Raw genomic sequence first — 17,429 nt, 5'->3', positions numbered from 1 at the left:
AGGAAAATGGTTGCCTTCCTTTACATGGTCAGAACTCTATGATATTGTGAAGAACTGCAAAGGTATACTGAAGAATTTTTATTAGACATACACAAATTTTATTTACCTTCATAAGTTTTTGGAGGTAACAACGCCAAGATATCATAAAGTCTTAAACGGACCATTGCAGCACTAGCTTTCAGATGAGCTCCGTGGGCTTTAATTACAGATGGAATGCTAAAATATCAAAAGTATAATTAGTATTAGCTTATTAGAATAAGCATTACTTACATTTTTTTCCAGCCATGTATCAATGTACCGTCAAAGTACATTGATAAGTATTACATTTTTCTTTTAGTTTATTTTGTGACTTTTACTGTTAGTAACAGAAACACTATAAAATACAATTTTAGGGACTTCCCTGGTGGTCCAGTGGGTAAGGCTCCACGCTCACAATGCAGGGGGCCGGGGTTCGATCCCTGGTTGGAGAACTATATCCCGCATGCATGCTGCATCTAAGAGCTTGCATGTTGCAATTAAGAAGCCCGCATGCCTTAACTAAGACCCGGTGCAGCCAAAATAAATAAATAAATAATAATTAAAATAAATAAATAAAATAAAATTTTATTTCAATCCACACCACTACTGAAATTTTTAAAGTCACTTCACACAAATAAAATTTAGTACATTTCCTATATGATACTATAGGGAATTACAAAACATGGCTATTTATAAATATATAAAATTGGATGTTAACGTGTCCTAATTGCCTACTTACTGTGACATCATAGTCATGGCACATTCAATAGGGGTCATCAATTTTCTAATCACATCTTCAGTTAGGAGTTCAGGACAATGTGCAACAAAACTCCTCATTGCTAGATAAAAATTTTAAAAAGACGTATTTGAAACAGCCTTTGTGAGGATGAACAAATTTATAAAATTATATAAAGGTACCTAAAATTTTTAATTATTACAAAATATAAAGTTCTAAAACAAGGTCAAACCAAAAGAAGGACCAATTGCAACTTTAGAGAAAACTCATTAGAAAAGGCTAGAAGAAGAGTGGACAGCAAAAATGGAGGGAGGGAAGATGTCTGTTAGAAAGATTTCTGTGAGCAAGAATTCAGAAGTCTATGACCCCACATGAATTCAGATAACTACAAAAAAAGCTGTTTCAGAACAGAACCAACAGTGGACATAATGGCCCAGTGAGAGGAAATAGCTTTATTGGCTCTTTGGCAGTAGAGCTAAGACTAAAACAGCTCTCAGATGTGTGGGAACAAAACTAACACCTTGCCCTGTGGCGCTTATGGTTAAGTGTACATCTGTCTCCCACAGTTTGAAAAAAGAAGCACTTTTCACCCTCAGATAAAGCGAAAAAGGACAGGGTCACTCTGTGTAATTCTAGTTTTCAAATAAAACAAAACTTGAGCCTTTCCTGTAAGTTGCTGACTCCCAAACAAAAACAACTTTATTTCATACTTTTTAAAATGCTGGTATCTAAAAGATGTTATCAACTTTTGCAGATTTGATGGGAGAAAACAGCTATCTGTCCATTAAGAAAAGACTAACTGTAAACTCAGTAACCTTGGTAATCCTGTTTCTTTTTCCTTTAAACAGGCACTGGGCTTTTTTACTTGGTGACCCAGTGCTTCTTCAGGTGGAAGAATGCAATAACTGGGAATTAAGACGCCTGGGTTCCAGCTCCTAACTGATCATGAACTCTAACCTCCTTTTCAGAGTCTCAGCTTCATTTTTATTACAAAATTAGTAAACTGGTATAGATTACTTATAAAGTTTCTTTCTAAATCTAAAAGTGTACAGATTCATCATTATATATTAAAATAAAAAATTGAAGTAATGATTTTCCTTCACTTCACAAATATTTTAGTAAGAAAATAATATTCTGAAAGTGCAGTCCTTTCAGTTCTTACCACATAAAGCTCCAGCACGACCTTCCAATGTTACCTGCCAGGTAAAAGAATCGCCTCGGGCCTTCTCAGCCTCCAATTCCTTCAATGAACGAGGGAAAACATTTCGCCACAATAACAACATCTTGGGCAGATGGTAACGAACAACAGATGGTCCTGACAGAGAAAATGAGAACACAAAACCATACATATATATAGCATTACAAACGAAAGAAAAAGAAAAGAGCCCCAAACAAGCTTTAACAATATCTGTCATTTCACTGTATCTTTCTCTCTAATACTAACATTTTCAAAATGTTTCTTATTCAGTAAGTAAAATATATATTAAAGCATAATAAAATTCACCTAAAAACTTTCAATATTTTTAGCATCCAACATAAAACAAATCCACAAAAAGTCATCTAAAAGAAATTACCCAAATATATTCAGAATGATGGATTACATTCTATCAATGATAAAATATATCTGGGACATATTTTATGATGTCTTTTCTATAAATATTATATATGTATATAAACATGTACACCCACTCCCAAACACATACATATATTTACTACTCCATTTTAAGGGCAATTTATATGGTTAATTTAGTTCTATGGAGTAGTATATTTAGAACTAGGAACCTATATTTCCATTGCTAAGGAATTCATTTAACATACCACACAACATAAATTTCTAGAAAAAAAAGTTACCGCTTTTTATTTTCTTTAGAAAATGAGGTCATGGTTTAATTTCCAAAAGGTAGATGCATCAAGCAGGGAGTAACTTTGTAGCACACACACGCATACTTTTTATAGTAGAAGCCAAACACATGAAGTAAAAAGTGGACACACCTTATCACAATGGTAACAAGTATTTCTGTTCTATGTACAGTGCTAAACTTTGCCTGCATCTCAGATTTGTCATAGCACTTAGGAAAGTGAAGTGCATAAAGATAACCCCAAGAAAGCAACACCAATGAGAGATGCCGTTTAAGTGTGACTTTATCACTCTACTAAAATCATGTCACTGGTCTTTACTTTGGGCATGGAATATGCCCCATACTCTCATCTCTTTTCATTAATACTAGGCTAATCATTTAGACCATGGCTATTCTGATGGCAAAGGGGAAACTTTGCTAACACCTTTCTCACTAAATGTACATAAACAGAAATTACCAAAAAGAGAAATCTAATACCAAATGATGAGAAAAACATCATTACCATTTTTTAACTTCATTCAAAGTCTAGAATGTGAAGTTGAATACTTCTAAATTAAAATTTCTTTACAGTCTACTGATAGTTATAGAATAAGACAAAATCCTACTCAAATATAATTGTACCTAAAGTCATAAGTGCTCCAAGTAAGAGCCATCCAGCTTGCGTGCGCTGTAAAGACAGCCTGCTATTTTGGGCAGCAGTTCGTAAGAGATCTTCAGCAATACTGACTACCATCTGCAAGAGAAGTTTAGAATTGGATTTTAACAAAATCAAGTAAGAAAATACACAGCTAGTATACTTCATTAAAAAAGAAGTTATCCTTTTTTGTTGTTGCTGTTAACATGTTTTTAAAGAGGCAACATCAATACCTAATCAATCCTGATTGCTCTGCTGACTTTGAGAAGACCCATTACAACACAGTGGTTAAGAGTGAGTTCTAGGGCTTCCCTGGTGGCACAGTGGTTGGGAGTCTGCCTGCCGGTGCAGGGGACATGGGTTCGAGCCCTGGTCTGGGAGGATCCCGCGTGCCGTGGAGCAACTGGGCCCGTGAGCGCAATTGCTGAGCCCGCGCGTCTGGAGCCTGTGCTCCGCAGCAGGAGGGGCCGCGATGGTGAGGGGCCCGCACACCGCAATGAAGAGTCGCCCCCACTTGCCGCAACTGGAGAGGGCCCTCGCACAGAAACGAAGACCCAACACACCAACACAGCCATAAATAAATAAATAAATGGCGGTGATGTGAACAACATATGTACATATCAAAAAAAAAATTAAAAAAAAAAAAAAAGAGTGAGTTCTAGAGCCAGAATGCCTTAGTTCATATCCCAGCTTTGTCATCTCCTAGCTTTCTGACTTAGGATAACTTAATCTCTCTGCCTCAGTTCCCTCACTGCTAAAATGGGAATAACAGGAGTGCCAACCTCACTCTTATGAGGATTAATAAATTAATACAGCAAAGTACTCAGAACAGAGCTGGTCCATGTAATCACTCAATAAATGCTATTATTAGTAGTACTGTTATCCTACGTTTAAAGATTTGTTGAACTCTTATTATACATCTGCCATTAAGCTAATCTTATGGTGCTTATAGTCTTAGAGAGAGGAGACAGGAAAAATGGGAAGTAACAAGCAGCACATAATCAAATAATAAAATAATAGTACAGATGTAATGGTCAGCAAAGAGAAAGGCTATCATAGACTGAGTAACTCTAAAGATAATTCATGGAAGAGACAGAACTTGAATTGGGCCTCTAAAGCAGCTAAGTTTGGTGCAGGTGAACAAGAAGAGGGACGAAATTCTAATGTAAGAGATTAGCAAGAGCGAAGACATGGAGGCTGAAAAAAGCACAGAAGGAAAGCAAGATGACTAGTCTGACTAGAGCAGTGAGAAACTAGAATGAAAGGGCAGAAAAAAGGCAGATTATGAAGGTACCAGTTTAGCACACAAAGGTGATTATATTTTATTCTCTGATCCCTGGGTAGTTCCTAAGGGTCTCTGAGCAAACATAAATACGAAAGTGGGGTGGAAGAGATGGGAGAAAAAGATTCCAAGAAGGATAATCAGTGAGGAGGCAAGCATATGACAAAGGGAGATGGAAGCCCAGATTTGAGTAGCAGCTATGGAACTCACAGAAATGAATGGACATGGGCCTGGTAACCCAGGAAAAAAAACCCAGAAAAACAAAAAACAAAAGATCTAGCCCCAATATAAAGTTTCAAATAATATTTATATAAACACTTAATATTCCTAAGAAGAAAATCTTGATAGTAGTATAAGGTATAGGAGAAAGAAAGGGAAAAAAAAGTAACTGATTCATGAAAACCATTCAACTTTTATTATTACCAAAATGCTAACTATAGCAATAGCACATTCTCTTGACATTTTGAATATAGCAATGTGAATTTTTATTTCTAAAACCCCAAAGAAAAGCTCTGATTAGATTCTAAAGAATTACTCTAAGGGTTTTTTTTTCCTCTCTCTAAAATAAATTATAAAATGATACTATACCCAGACAAAACTATTATTCCTGTATCAGGATTAAATATCAAATTTTAATTAGGGTCTGTCGACTCCATATTAGCAGAATACTATATCATTTATTATCACAGTAAAACTGTTTTTGTTTGATCACCCAGTTCAACATCAATCGCAGAAGGTGTTCCAATAAAGACTAAAGTCCATGTGACAGCACTTATAATCTTAGGATCTTTGTCATACCTTTCCCTTGGCATGAGGAATGCCCAAAGGACACTGATGAACTCCACCTAACAAAGCAGCCATTGCAAAACTGTATCCACTAACAGCTTCCGGTGAAGTTTTCAGGTTGTTGAGTCGTTCTGCACACCTGTCTAGAAATGGCGCCAGCTGGAAAGGCAGTGCCACAGCCACACAGCGCAGACACCACGCGGCAGCAAGTCGAGCTGCCATGCTTGGGTGAAGAAGCACTGAAGTCACCGTCTCCAAAAGACCTAAAAAATACTCAAAAAATTACTCTTTAATGAAGTCACACAATTTCATGAGTTAAAAGACTATGTGTAACACAATAATTAAGATCATAATTGTTATGGTTTTACACAGATACATTTAGAACTGTGCCAAAAAACACATATATCAACTCATAAACAGGAAAGTACTTTAAGGAACATTTTCTACAAAGAACAGTACAATTACATCCAATAAAATATAAATGTTGGCGTAAAGTATTCAATAAAGTTTAGAAACAACCATGACTGTTTGATTTGTCTCCCAAAACTTTATTTCAATATTTAATTCAAGATTCACTATCACAGTGAATCCTAAATAAAACCTAACTTTTAACAAATGATCTAAACTGCTAATTACCATGATAAGCAACCAATCAGGAGTTAAATATCAATCACACCTATGATTTCTAAAAATATTGAAAAAATATTCCAGCATATAAGTGAATATCATACCTATAGATGCTTCCTGAATAAGAGGGGATGCGGTGGCATTCAGGCTCTGCACCAGACTCCCGAGCTCCTGCAGGGCGCAGACCATCACATGCTGGCTTGCTGCAATGTCTGCTGCTCCAGATTTGTTTTCACCACTAGTGTCATTCACTACCGCTTCTGGAAACACAAAATCATGTATGAATGTGGGTGAATTAAATTGTGATATAATTTTTTGATCTACACAATTTATGTTTTTAAATTATACCAGCTGATACCTGACTGTTAACTCTGTTTGTATGCTGAACATCTCTAATAATTAGGGAAATACAAATCAAAACCACAATGCTAAAAAGTCAGTATAAAGAATTTAGCACAATGCTACCCCCAATATACATTCAGTAAACATTAGCAGCTATTATTGTTACTTTATTATTATCATTGCTATTTTAAGAGCTGTAGTGTATTGGTAGCATCACTGCCAAATTACTGACCAGAAAGAAGATCTATAAGGAAAGTGACTTTAGAATTTCTTACTGTGATGTTCCTCAAAGTTTCCATTAACTTGCTGGTCCCTGGCCCCACCTTTTAGCTTCCAATAGAACTGAAACATATTTAATCATGAAACAAATAAAAATTCCCTTGTCAAATTACAAATTGAGAATATACTCTGGTCCATAAATTCCAGATACATAGCACTATGTTTAATTCTGCTTTTACCATTTTAAAAATCGAATGGCTTAAGGGCTTAAAAATCTGTGACCTTAAGATTAATAACCCTTAAATGACAGTAAAACTTTCTTATTTACATTCATTATGAATTACCAGGCTATAAAATGTAGAATAACAGGATATAATAGATTAATACACTATGGATTAAAATTAAATGCCTCTTTTCTTCTTAGACCTTTCTGGACTTGGAAATGCACGAACTCTCTCTTTTGGGTACTAAGCTCTAAGCTCCCTGAACAGGTGCTATCTACATGTGGCTCGCTGTTTTACTCCCACTGTTTGGCACAGTGTCTTTGACACTCAAACGTTTCTTCAAGGAATTAATGTACAAATATTTATAAAGTCGTGAACCTAGGACAGATTATTATTTTAACATACCTAAAGAATGATACCTCATTAATTTAAACACCCTTTAATTCACAATTCCTAACTTTCAGTTAGTCCCATGCATTTAAAATATGGTTTGCCTAGTAAGCTATTATAAACAACAAAAACTATAAACTATTTGTGGATTTATTTTTATTAATTTTATAAGATATTCAATATATATTCTCTAAATATAAAGTGCTGGATATTATCTATTCATTAAATTCTTATTTCTAAAGACCCCTGTTAAGCAATATAATTTTCTTGATTAAAGTTAACGTATATTCCCAACAGTGATAAAAGTAAATTATCTTACAGAATTTATATTTTGCCTTGCGTTAGTTCCTTAATTGTATTATTATAAGCTCCAGGAAGGCAGGAACTTTATCTTACTCACTGTTCAAAACCTGAATTACTGCTTTGCAATCTCAAATACTCAATAACTACTTGTTAAACAGAAAAATTTATAAAATTGACACTTCCTAGAAAAGGATTTCTTTTAATTATGAATTACTGAGGTTTCACAGTATATCCTATAGTGGGCTAAAAACCACCTGTAACTGTTTCTCTCTAAATTTTCACATTAAGCCTATTAACAGAGGGGAAAACAACATGTATTTATAAAACAATAGGTTCCAAGAAGAAAAACCACAATAGATTATTCCTCAAAGATTCCTCAACGTGCTGTGGCATACCAGGAGAGCTATAAAATCGGTAGATACTAGATATAAAACAGAAAGCCTAACCTTACAAACACACTACCCAAATACTGAAAAACTCCACTTCATAATTATATGTTGCTTGAATACCAAATAAGAGTACACAATAAAAATGACTATGAAAACACAGTCCAGAAAGATATATGAACCAATCAGATCTATTAGTATTTATTAAGAATAACAATAAAGACCTAAATGACTAAAGTAATCAACAATACAGATCATGACCTTAATTCTTACCTACTGGGACTTCCCTGGTGGTGCAGTGGTTAAGAATCCGCCTGCCAATGCAGAGGACACGGGTTCTAGCCCTGGTCCGGGAAGATTCCACATGCTGCGGAGCAACTAAGCCCGTGCGCCACAGCTACTGAGCCTGCTCTCTAGAGCCCGCGAGCCACACTACTGAGCCTGCGTGCCACAACTACTGAGTCTGTGTGCCACAACTACTGAAGCCCGCACACCTAGAGCCTGTGCTCCGCAACAAGAGAAGCCACCACAATGAGAAGCCTGCGCACTGCAACAAAGAGTAGCCCCTGCTCGCTGCAACTAGAGAAAAGCCCACGCACAGCAATGAAGACCCAATGCAGCCAAAAATAAATAAATAAATAAATTTATTAAAAAAAAAAATTCTTACCTACTGCTTTCATTTGCTTTCCAATCGCTTGGCATATTTCTTTGGCAGCTGCAATCTGGGCTTTTTCACCTAGCAAACTGCCCACAGTAGCTCTTAGGATAAAGGAAACACACCGTCTGGAGTACACAGCCTCTACATGTGTTTGCGTTGCCCGAGGATGGGAAACCAGATCAAGTACGTGAGACAAGAACGTGGCAAAGCTACGCTCTAACCACTGACCACCCAATGTTGTTACAAAAACAACATATGCCTGTAAATAGATTAAGATACTTTAGATAAATTTATATAAATGAACTGAAATTACAGATAAAGCAACTACGTAAATAACTGATGACAGCATGAAAAATAAATTATCTTTGAGATTAAAATTGAGAAAATTTAGAACTTGAGACCTTTTTAGTACTTCTAGCATGGGAATTACTGGTTGAAGTATCTTTGACTAAAAACAGCTCTCAGGATAATAACTTCAAGAAGAACACAGAGAGAGAATGGTGCGGGAGCGAAGGAAAGGTGAATTCACCCTGGTGATGAAGGTGATAAGTTACAGTAATAAAACCCTAACATGCTAAATAAACGCTGACCTAGAGCTACAAAACATTTGCTTATGACTGTAAGATACAAATGGTTTACTTCCATTTTATGCTTGTTTCTGGAATAAGGTATAATTGGATGATTTTGACTAAGATCACAAAAAACCATTTCATCCTATTAGGTGTTAATTATTCTTAGGTTATTAACCATAACATCTTATTTGGTATTAATTATTATATTGAAACTATAATTTCAAGTCAGGTTTAACTGCATAATTACACTGGTGATTAACCAATGATGATAAATCCAAAGTACTAACCAATATTTTTAGCTACAAGAGTTGTTGGAAAACATTAAAATCTAAATGCCTCAAGCTACTTGAATACAATTTCAATTAAAAGACAATTACTTTACTTCTGATTTTCTGCCAAGTAAAATTTGGAAAAATTTTGTTAAAGATAGACAGATACAGCAGACATAGGCTTCTTTTCACATCAAATACCTACCTTTCCATATAAGATACAATTTAGATTTGAATGTAATTCATTCATTTAGTAAAAGAAATGTTTTGAAAGACATTTTAAAAATTATTTAATTTTAGACAGTATTAAAAATCTCTGTACGTGCTGTTACGTAGTAAGAGTCTTCCATGAAATTTCACACGTGATACCAAGAGAATTCTTTTATACATATATATTACAAACCTGTGTAACTCCAACTCTCACTTCACGATTAACAGACCCTCCGACTTTTAACATTTCTCCACCACTCTTTAAGAAACCTGACCCTCCACGTAGAAATCCTGTGGCCATGAGTTCTAAGACTTCATCAAATGTTGCTCGCTTCACATTCTGGCGCATTACTTTCAGAAAGAAAAATATATTTATAAGCAAATATATTTTGCTATTAGTTAAATAATATTTTCTAATAATCTAGCTTTAAAATTCAAGTAATTGTTTTTAAGGATACTTAAACTATTACAAAGGAGATAGGGTCATTTATTTTCTTATGATCTTAAAATTTACAATATATTTGTAAAATTAAATTCAATTTTGAAGCAAAAAAATGATTAAAAAAAAAGGAGCTAGAAATTAAAACAATTCAATATATCTATGCCAAAATAGTCTAGTAATTATGTTAGCCTTGATATGTGTAACACAACAAAGACAACACACATTCACAGCAGATACTGCGAACTGACTGCAGCCCTCACTCCCAGTTGAGACGGACACAATACTTCTTTTTTATTTTGGCCACAGCACGTGGCTTGTGGGATCTTAGTTCCCCGACCAGGGATCTAACCTGAGCCCACAGCAGTGAAAGCGCCGAGTCCTAACCACTGGACCGCCAGGGAATTCCCAATTCCCAAGACCACGCTTTCTATACACCAATTACCAATGGACTGAAACGTCACTGGACTGCAACTGACTTGCCATCCCTGGTAAAGAGCTTCCTATTTTATAAAGTCCTTTCATACATAGTAGCAAACATAATCCTCACAAAAATTCTGTTAAGAGAGGCATAAAGCTCACGATTAACTATGCAGGCTTTGGAATTTGAATGCCTGGGTTTTAATTTCACTTAATAGAACACTTATTACACCACAAATGACACAATCTCTCTAAGCCTAAATTTCCTTGTTTATAAAATGAGAATAACAACAGTACTTGGGATTCATAGGGCTTTTGAGAGGATTAAATAAAACAACTCTGTTATGTGCTTAATTCAGTGCCTTATACATAGTTAGCACTTAATAATTGTTACCTATCATCATCATCATTGTTATCTAATTCAGAGACTGAAGTAATCATCATTAAAGATGAAGAGACCAAAGCTCAAAGGGTTTCACAGCAAATAAACATAAGAGCTAGGACTTAAATCTGTAAGATCTGATTCTCTTTCTACAATACAGAGATGGAATAGGGGGAGGGACAACAGCAGAGCTGGATTCACTCAGCATCTACTCAGAACTGTCCCTGAAGCATCTCTATGGAACTGTGAGGCACAGTAGAAGTCACTGGGAAAATCAATTCTGTCTCTGATTCTGCTTATAATAATGGTCAAGAAAAGAAGAAAAATAATACTATGCTATGAATGGGGATCTACTCATCAGGGACTGAAAGTAAGAAGGCATGTAAAGTGCCAGATTCCAGTCCCTTGAACATGATACAAAAGCATTTCATAAATCTTATTTGCTTATATGTCCAACATACTTTATGCATGTAATGTTGTACAGTATCATCATAAAAAATGTCTTGACTGGGACTTCCCTGGTGGTCCAGTGGTTAAGACTCTGTGCTTCCACTGCAGGGGGCGTGGGTTCGATCCCTGGTTGGGGAAGTTCCGCATGCCCCACAGTGTGGCAAAAAAAAAAAAAAAAAAAAGAATGTCCTGACTATATGAAGGAAAATGCCATTTGGGTACTTCTATTTTATGAAAAAGTAGACAAAGATACTAATTTAAACCCTTTAAAATGACTTGCCTAGAAGTAATAAGTCATTTAGAAGGAAGCATTCCATATACCTTCAAATACCTGTTACAGTCTAGATCGGGGGCTGGCAAACAATGATACCTGTTGCTTGTTTTGGCATCAATGCTGTAGCCATGACTGTTCCTAAGAGTTTAGACACTGCCACCCGTACCCCATAGTTTGAGTTTTCCAAAGCCTTAAAGCAGAGAGTGGCTATATTTTCCAGTTCAGCAGTCCACATGAACACAGCTTCATTCTGTAGCTCTAGGAGACACTGGAATTAAAAAAAAAAAAAAAAAAGTAAATTAGAACTTCCACTTCCAGAGGTGGATAAACAAGAACCAGATTTACTCTCTCTCCTGAAATAACTAAAAAATTAGACAAAATATATGAAACAACAGTTTTGAAGACACTGGACATCAGGCAATGAAGGATGTTAATCCTTAAGAGATGGAAAATGCAAGTTGAACCCTACATCCGTCCCAGTTTACTGCCTTGAGAGAGTTTCCAGCAGTTAGGAGGAAACTATAACCCTAAACTCCTGTATTAGAAAGAAGAAAGGTCTCTGGGGAGTTCCCTGGTGGCCTAATGGTTAGGATTCTGGGCATTCACTGCCGTGGCCTCGGTTCAATCCCTGGTTGGGGGGAACTGAGATCTCGCAAGCCGCATGGTGTGGCCGGAAAAAAAAAAAAAAAAAGAAGAAATGTCTCAAATCAACAACCTCAGCTTCTACCTTAAGAAACTAGATGACATAGAGCAAATTCAACACTAAGTAAGCAGGAAAAAAAGGAAGTAATATAGATAAGAGAGAAAATCAATGAACCAGCAAACTGGAAAACAGAAATGAAACCAAAAGCTGCTTCTTTGAGACAACCAATACATTTTGATAGAAATTTAGCCAGACAGATGAAGAAAAAGAGAGAGAAGACACAAATTACCAAAATTAGGAATGAGAGAAGTCACATCACTACAGATTCAATACATATTAAAAGGACAATATATTTGACAACTTACATGAAACAGACAACTCACTCAAGAAGAAACAGATAACCTAAATAGCCCAATATCTGTTTTAAAAATTGAATCTGTAGTTTAAAAGCTTCCCCCAAAGAAAACTGGAGACCCAGAGAGATGTACTGTTGAATTCAACCAAATGTTTAAGTAAGAAATAATACCAATCCTATAGAAACTCTTCTAGAAAATTGAAGAGAAGGGTATACTTCCCAAATCATCCTATAAGGCCAACATTACCCTGATACTGAAATCTGACAGACACTACAAGAGAAGAAAACTACATGCCAATATCCCTCATGAACACAATGCAAAAATTATACACAAAATTTTAGCAACTCTAATCCAACAATATATAAAATGGATACTATATCACAACCAAGTAGGGTTTATCCTAGGAATGAAAGATTGGTTAAAATTCTAAAACTAACCAATGTGGATTCATTACATTAGTAAGCTGAAAAAGAAAAGTCATACAATTCATCTCAATAGAGGCTGAAAAAACATTTAACAGAATATAAGTAAAACTTGGGAAAACTGAACAAGATCAGTGGATTGTGTCAATGTCAGTATTGTATTATACTGCTTGTAATATTGTACTGTGCTTTTAGAAGATATTACCATTGGGGGGAACTGGGTAAAAGTTTATAAAGATCTCTGTATATTATTTCTTACAAATGCAGGAAAACCTACAATTATCCTAAAATAAAAAGCTTAATTAGACAGGAATTCCCTGGCGGTCCAGTGGTTAGGACTCAGCACTTTCACTGCCAGGGGCCTGGGTTCAATCCCTGGTTGGGGAACTAAGATCCCACAAGCTGCAGAAAACAGCCAAAAAAACCCAAAAAAAACAAAAACGCTTAATTAGAAAATAGCAACAACAGAAACGACACAAGAAATCAAATTTGACAAAATCCATTCTTGATAAAAACTTCTTGGAAGACTAGAAATATAAGGGCACTTCCTCAACTTGATAAAGATCATCAAGGAAAACTGACAGTTAACATCATACTTAATGGTGAAAGACTGGATGTTTTCCCCTTAAGGATCAGGAACAAGACAAGGATGTCACCTCTCATGTTTTCTATTCAACATTGCACTGAAGGATCTAACCAGCCAGTGCAGTAAGAAAGAAAAATAAATAAAAAGCATCCAGATTGGAAAAGAAGTAAAACTGTCTTTATTCATAGACAACATGATTGTCTACACAGAGTATCTGATAGGATCTATTAAAAAAGCTGATAGAACTAGTAAGGCAGTTTAAGAAGGTTGGTGGATACAAGACCAATGTACAAAAATCAGTTGTACTTCTATATGTTAGTAATGAACAATTAGAAATTGAAAAAAAAAGCTTTTAATCAATACTATTTAAAATAGCATAAAAAATGAAATACTTATGGATAAATCTGACAAAAGAGGTGCAAGATCTGTGCATTTGAAAACCACAAAGTGTTGCTAAGAGTAATCAAAGAAGACCTAAATGAATGAGAGATAGAGATATCGCATTCATGAGTTGGACTTAGTATTGTTAAGCTGTCAACTATCCCCAAATTGATCTATAGATTCAATGCAACCTGAATAAAAATCCCAGCATGTTATTTTTGTAGAAATGGACAAGTTAAAATTTATATGGAAATGCAAAGGACCTAGAATTGCCAAAACTATTTTGAAAAAGAAAAAGTTGGAGGGCTAACACTACCTGATTTTAAGACATTATAAAAGTACAGTAATCAAGAAAGTGTTATTGACATCAAGATAGACAAATAGATCAATGAAACAGAATACAGATTCCAAAACTAGATCCACATTTATACGGACAACTGATTTTCAACAAAGGTGCAAAGGCAATTTAGTGAAGAAAAGAGTCTTTTCAACATGGTGCTAGAACAAGTGAATATCCATGTGCAAAAACCAAAACAAACAAAAAATCTTCGATTCATACCTCACACTATATACAAAAATTAACTCAAAATGGATCATACATCTAAGTGTAAAACTATAAAACTAGGAAACAGGAGAAAGTTTGGGCTAGGAAAAGCTTTCTTAGATACAATACTAAAAGCACAATATAAGAAAAACTTATAAATTGGACTTTGACAAAATTCAAAACTTCTCTTCTTAGAAAGGCACTATTTAGGGAATGAAAAGACAGACCACAGAGTGGGAGAAAATATTTGCAAATCACATATCTGATATAGAAATAAAGAACCTACAAAGTAGACTCAAAACTCTATAATATATGTGCCACATCTTCTTTATACATTCATGTTTTTTTGTTTTTTGTTTATTTTTTATATATTTATTTTTGGCCGTGTTGGGTCTTCATTGCTGCGCGTGGGCTCTCTCCAGCTGCGGCGAGCGGGGCCACTCTTCATTGCTGTGCGCAGGCTTCTCATTACAGTGGTTTCTCTCGTTGCGGAGCACAGGCTCTAGGCGCACGGGCTTCAGTAGTTGTGGCTCACGGGCTTAGGTGCTCCGCGGCATGTGGGATCCTCGCGGACCAGGGCTCGAACCCATGTCCCCTGCATTGGCAGGCAGATTCTTAACCACTGCACCACCAGGGAAGCCCCCATTCATCTGTTGATGGACACTTAGGTTGCTTCCATGTCCTGGCTATTGTAAATAGAGCTGCAATGAACATTGTGGTACATGACTCTTTTTGAATTATGGTTTTCTCAGGGTATATGCCCAGTAATGGGATTGCTGGGTCATATGGTAGTTGTATTTTTAGTTTTTTAAGGAACCTCCATACTGTTCTCCATAGTGGCTGTATCAATTTACATTCCCACCAACAGTGCAAGAGGGTTCCCTTTTCTCCACACCCTCTCCAGCATTTATTGTTTGTAGATTTTTTGATGATGGCCATTCTGACTGTGGCATATATATACAATGGAATATTACTCAGCCATAAAAAGAAACGAAATGGAGTTATTTGCAGTGAGGTGGATGGACCTAGAGTCTGTCATACAGAGTGAAGTAAGTCAGAAAGAGAAAAACAAATACCGTATGCTAACACATATATATGGAATCTAAAAAAAAAAAAAGGTCATGAAGAACCTAGGGGCAAGACGGGAAGAAAGACGCAGACCTACTAGAGAATGGACTTGTGGATATGGGGAGGGGGAAGGGTAAGCTGGGACAAAGTGAGAGAGTGGCATGGACATATATACACTACCAAACGTAAAATAGCTAGCTAGTGGGAAGCAGCCGCATAGCACAGGGAGATAAGCTCGGTGCTTTGTGACCACCTAGAGGGGTGGGATAGGGAGGGAGATGCAAGAGGGAAGAGATACGGGGACATATGTATATGTATAACTGATTCACTTTGTTATAAAGCAGAAACTAACACACCATTGTAAAGCAATTATACTCTAATAAAGATGTTAAAAAAAAACTCTATAATAAGGAAACAAATAACTCAATAAAACAATGCACAAAAATTTTGAATAGACTCTTCATCAAAGAAGATATGGCTGGTAAATAAGCACCTAAAAATATGATCATCATTAGTCTGGAAATGTGAATTAAAGCCACAATGAGATACCTGTACATATCTGTAAGAGTGGCTAAAATTAAAAAGACTGGCAATACCAAATGTTGGTGAGACGTGGAGAACGTGGAACTCTCATAGTACTTTGGAAAACAGTGGCAATTTCTCCAAAAATTAAATGTAAATCTAAAATATGATCCAGCCATTCCACTCCTAGGTATTTACCCAAGTGAAAGGAAAGCATGTGTCAATAACAAAAACTAGTACACAGATGTTCACAGCAGCTTTTTTTGTAATATCCAAAACTGGAAGCAACCCAAATGTCCATAATAGGCAAAGGAATCCACCAATTGTGGCATAGCCATACAATGAAATACTACTCAGCAATAAAAAGGAATGAACTATTGATACATGTAACAACACTGAGAAATCTCAAAATAATTATGCTGCGTGAAAGAAGCCAGGCAAAAAGAAAAAAAAAAGCACATACCACCTGATTCCATTTTGTATATAATTCTTAGAAAATGAAATGAAACTAATCCATGGGAACCAAAATCATGCCATCTTATTTTGAAACTTTCAAAGAAAAAAAAAAATCATTGACTGTTTCAGAGCAAGCAGGATAAGGAGCAACATTATAAATAGCAGAGTACTAACCTTGGCAACTGCACATCGAACAGCCATTGACCTGTCAGTTAAGAGAGACCTGGCATTCTTGTAAATATCACGATGACAGGAAGCTGCTGCACCACCCAGTCCATTCAGAACTTTCTGTAGACTCATTAAGATTTCACTTCGCCCTTGAGACTAGAAAAGAACATAAAGCAAATTCTACATTTAAATAAGAACGTACCAAAAGACAAAAGTTCTCTGGGCCTAATGGTCTTACCTCTAAACGTAAATAGTTAAGTAATGAAAAATAAAAAAGTATTTTAGAACGTGTTCAAAAGGTAAAAATAATTATTAACTTCAACAAAATAATTATTTGAGAAATTAGGTTACAGTAAGTAAACATATTCTTATGTTTCCATGATCTGTTGAAGTGCAAATAATGAGAACATGACAAATTCAAAAGCTTCAATATAATACCTCAAGGATCCAAGCTTTCAGAATGTGAAAAGTTAAGTAAAAAGTACTTAAGAATATAAACCATCTAAAAGAGGAAGAAAACATCCAACACATTTTAAAAACTTCTCACAGAGATATTCCAAACTATCAACTTCTTGAGACTACTTTGAACTCTTGTTTTTATACTCTTACTGTGCTTGATTCATATTTCTGATAGTATACTTATTCAAACATAGATTTCTTTCACTAGACTGTAAGCTAGTGGTCAGGGAGTAGTGGTTAGGGAGTAGAGGTCAGGGAGTAGATCTTATTCATCTTTATATGTCTAATGCCTGAAAATATGTCCTCAATTCTTGCTTAATAAATTAATAGACAAAGAGTTCCCA

General features: G+C 35.6%; 1 protein-coding gene across 3 annotated transcripts in view; it reads right to left on the bottom strand.

Annotated features, from left to right (window-relative positions):
- Nucleotides 1-17,429, bottom strand: part of HEATR5B (HEAT repeat containing 5B) — a 92,089-nt gene that overhangs the window by 65,035 nt on the left and 9,625 nt on the right. For all 3 annotated transcript variants that reach the window (XM_082427603.1, XM_082427604.1, XM_082427602.1), the window contains exons 5-14: nt 16,633-16,782; nt 11,577-11,748; nt 9,709-9,866; nt 8,474-8,723; nt 6,047-6,202; nt 5,328-5,578; nt 3,235-3,346; nt 1,917-2,069; nt 758-857; nt 107-216 (exon numbers count right to left, since the gene is read on the bottom strand). In XM_082427603.1, the coding sequence (XP_082283729.1) occupies nt 107-216; nt 758-857; nt 1,917-2,069; nt 3,235-3,346; nt 5,328-5,578; nt 6,047-6,202; nt 8,474-8,723; nt 9,709-9,866; nt 11,577-11,748; nt 16,633-16,782 (1,612 nt within the window). The remainder of the gene's footprint in view (nt 1-106; nt 217-757; nt 858-1,916; nt 2,070-3,234; nt 3,347-5,327; nt 5,579-6,046; nt 6,203-8,473; nt 8,724-9,708; nt 9,867-11,576; nt 11,749-16,632; nt 16,783-17,429) is intronic.

Source organism: Balaenoptera physalus (assembly GCF_965194825.1).
Source record: "Balaenoptera physalus genome assembly, chromosome: 15".
In the NCBI taxonomy this organism is placed as follows: domain Eukaryota; kingdom Metazoa; phylum Chordata; class Mammalia; order Artiodactyla; family Balaenopteridae; genus Balaenoptera; species Balaenoptera physalus.
The sequence above is the reverse complement of the archived record's forward strand: the minus strand, read 5'-3'. Positions and strand labels throughout refer to the sequence as shown.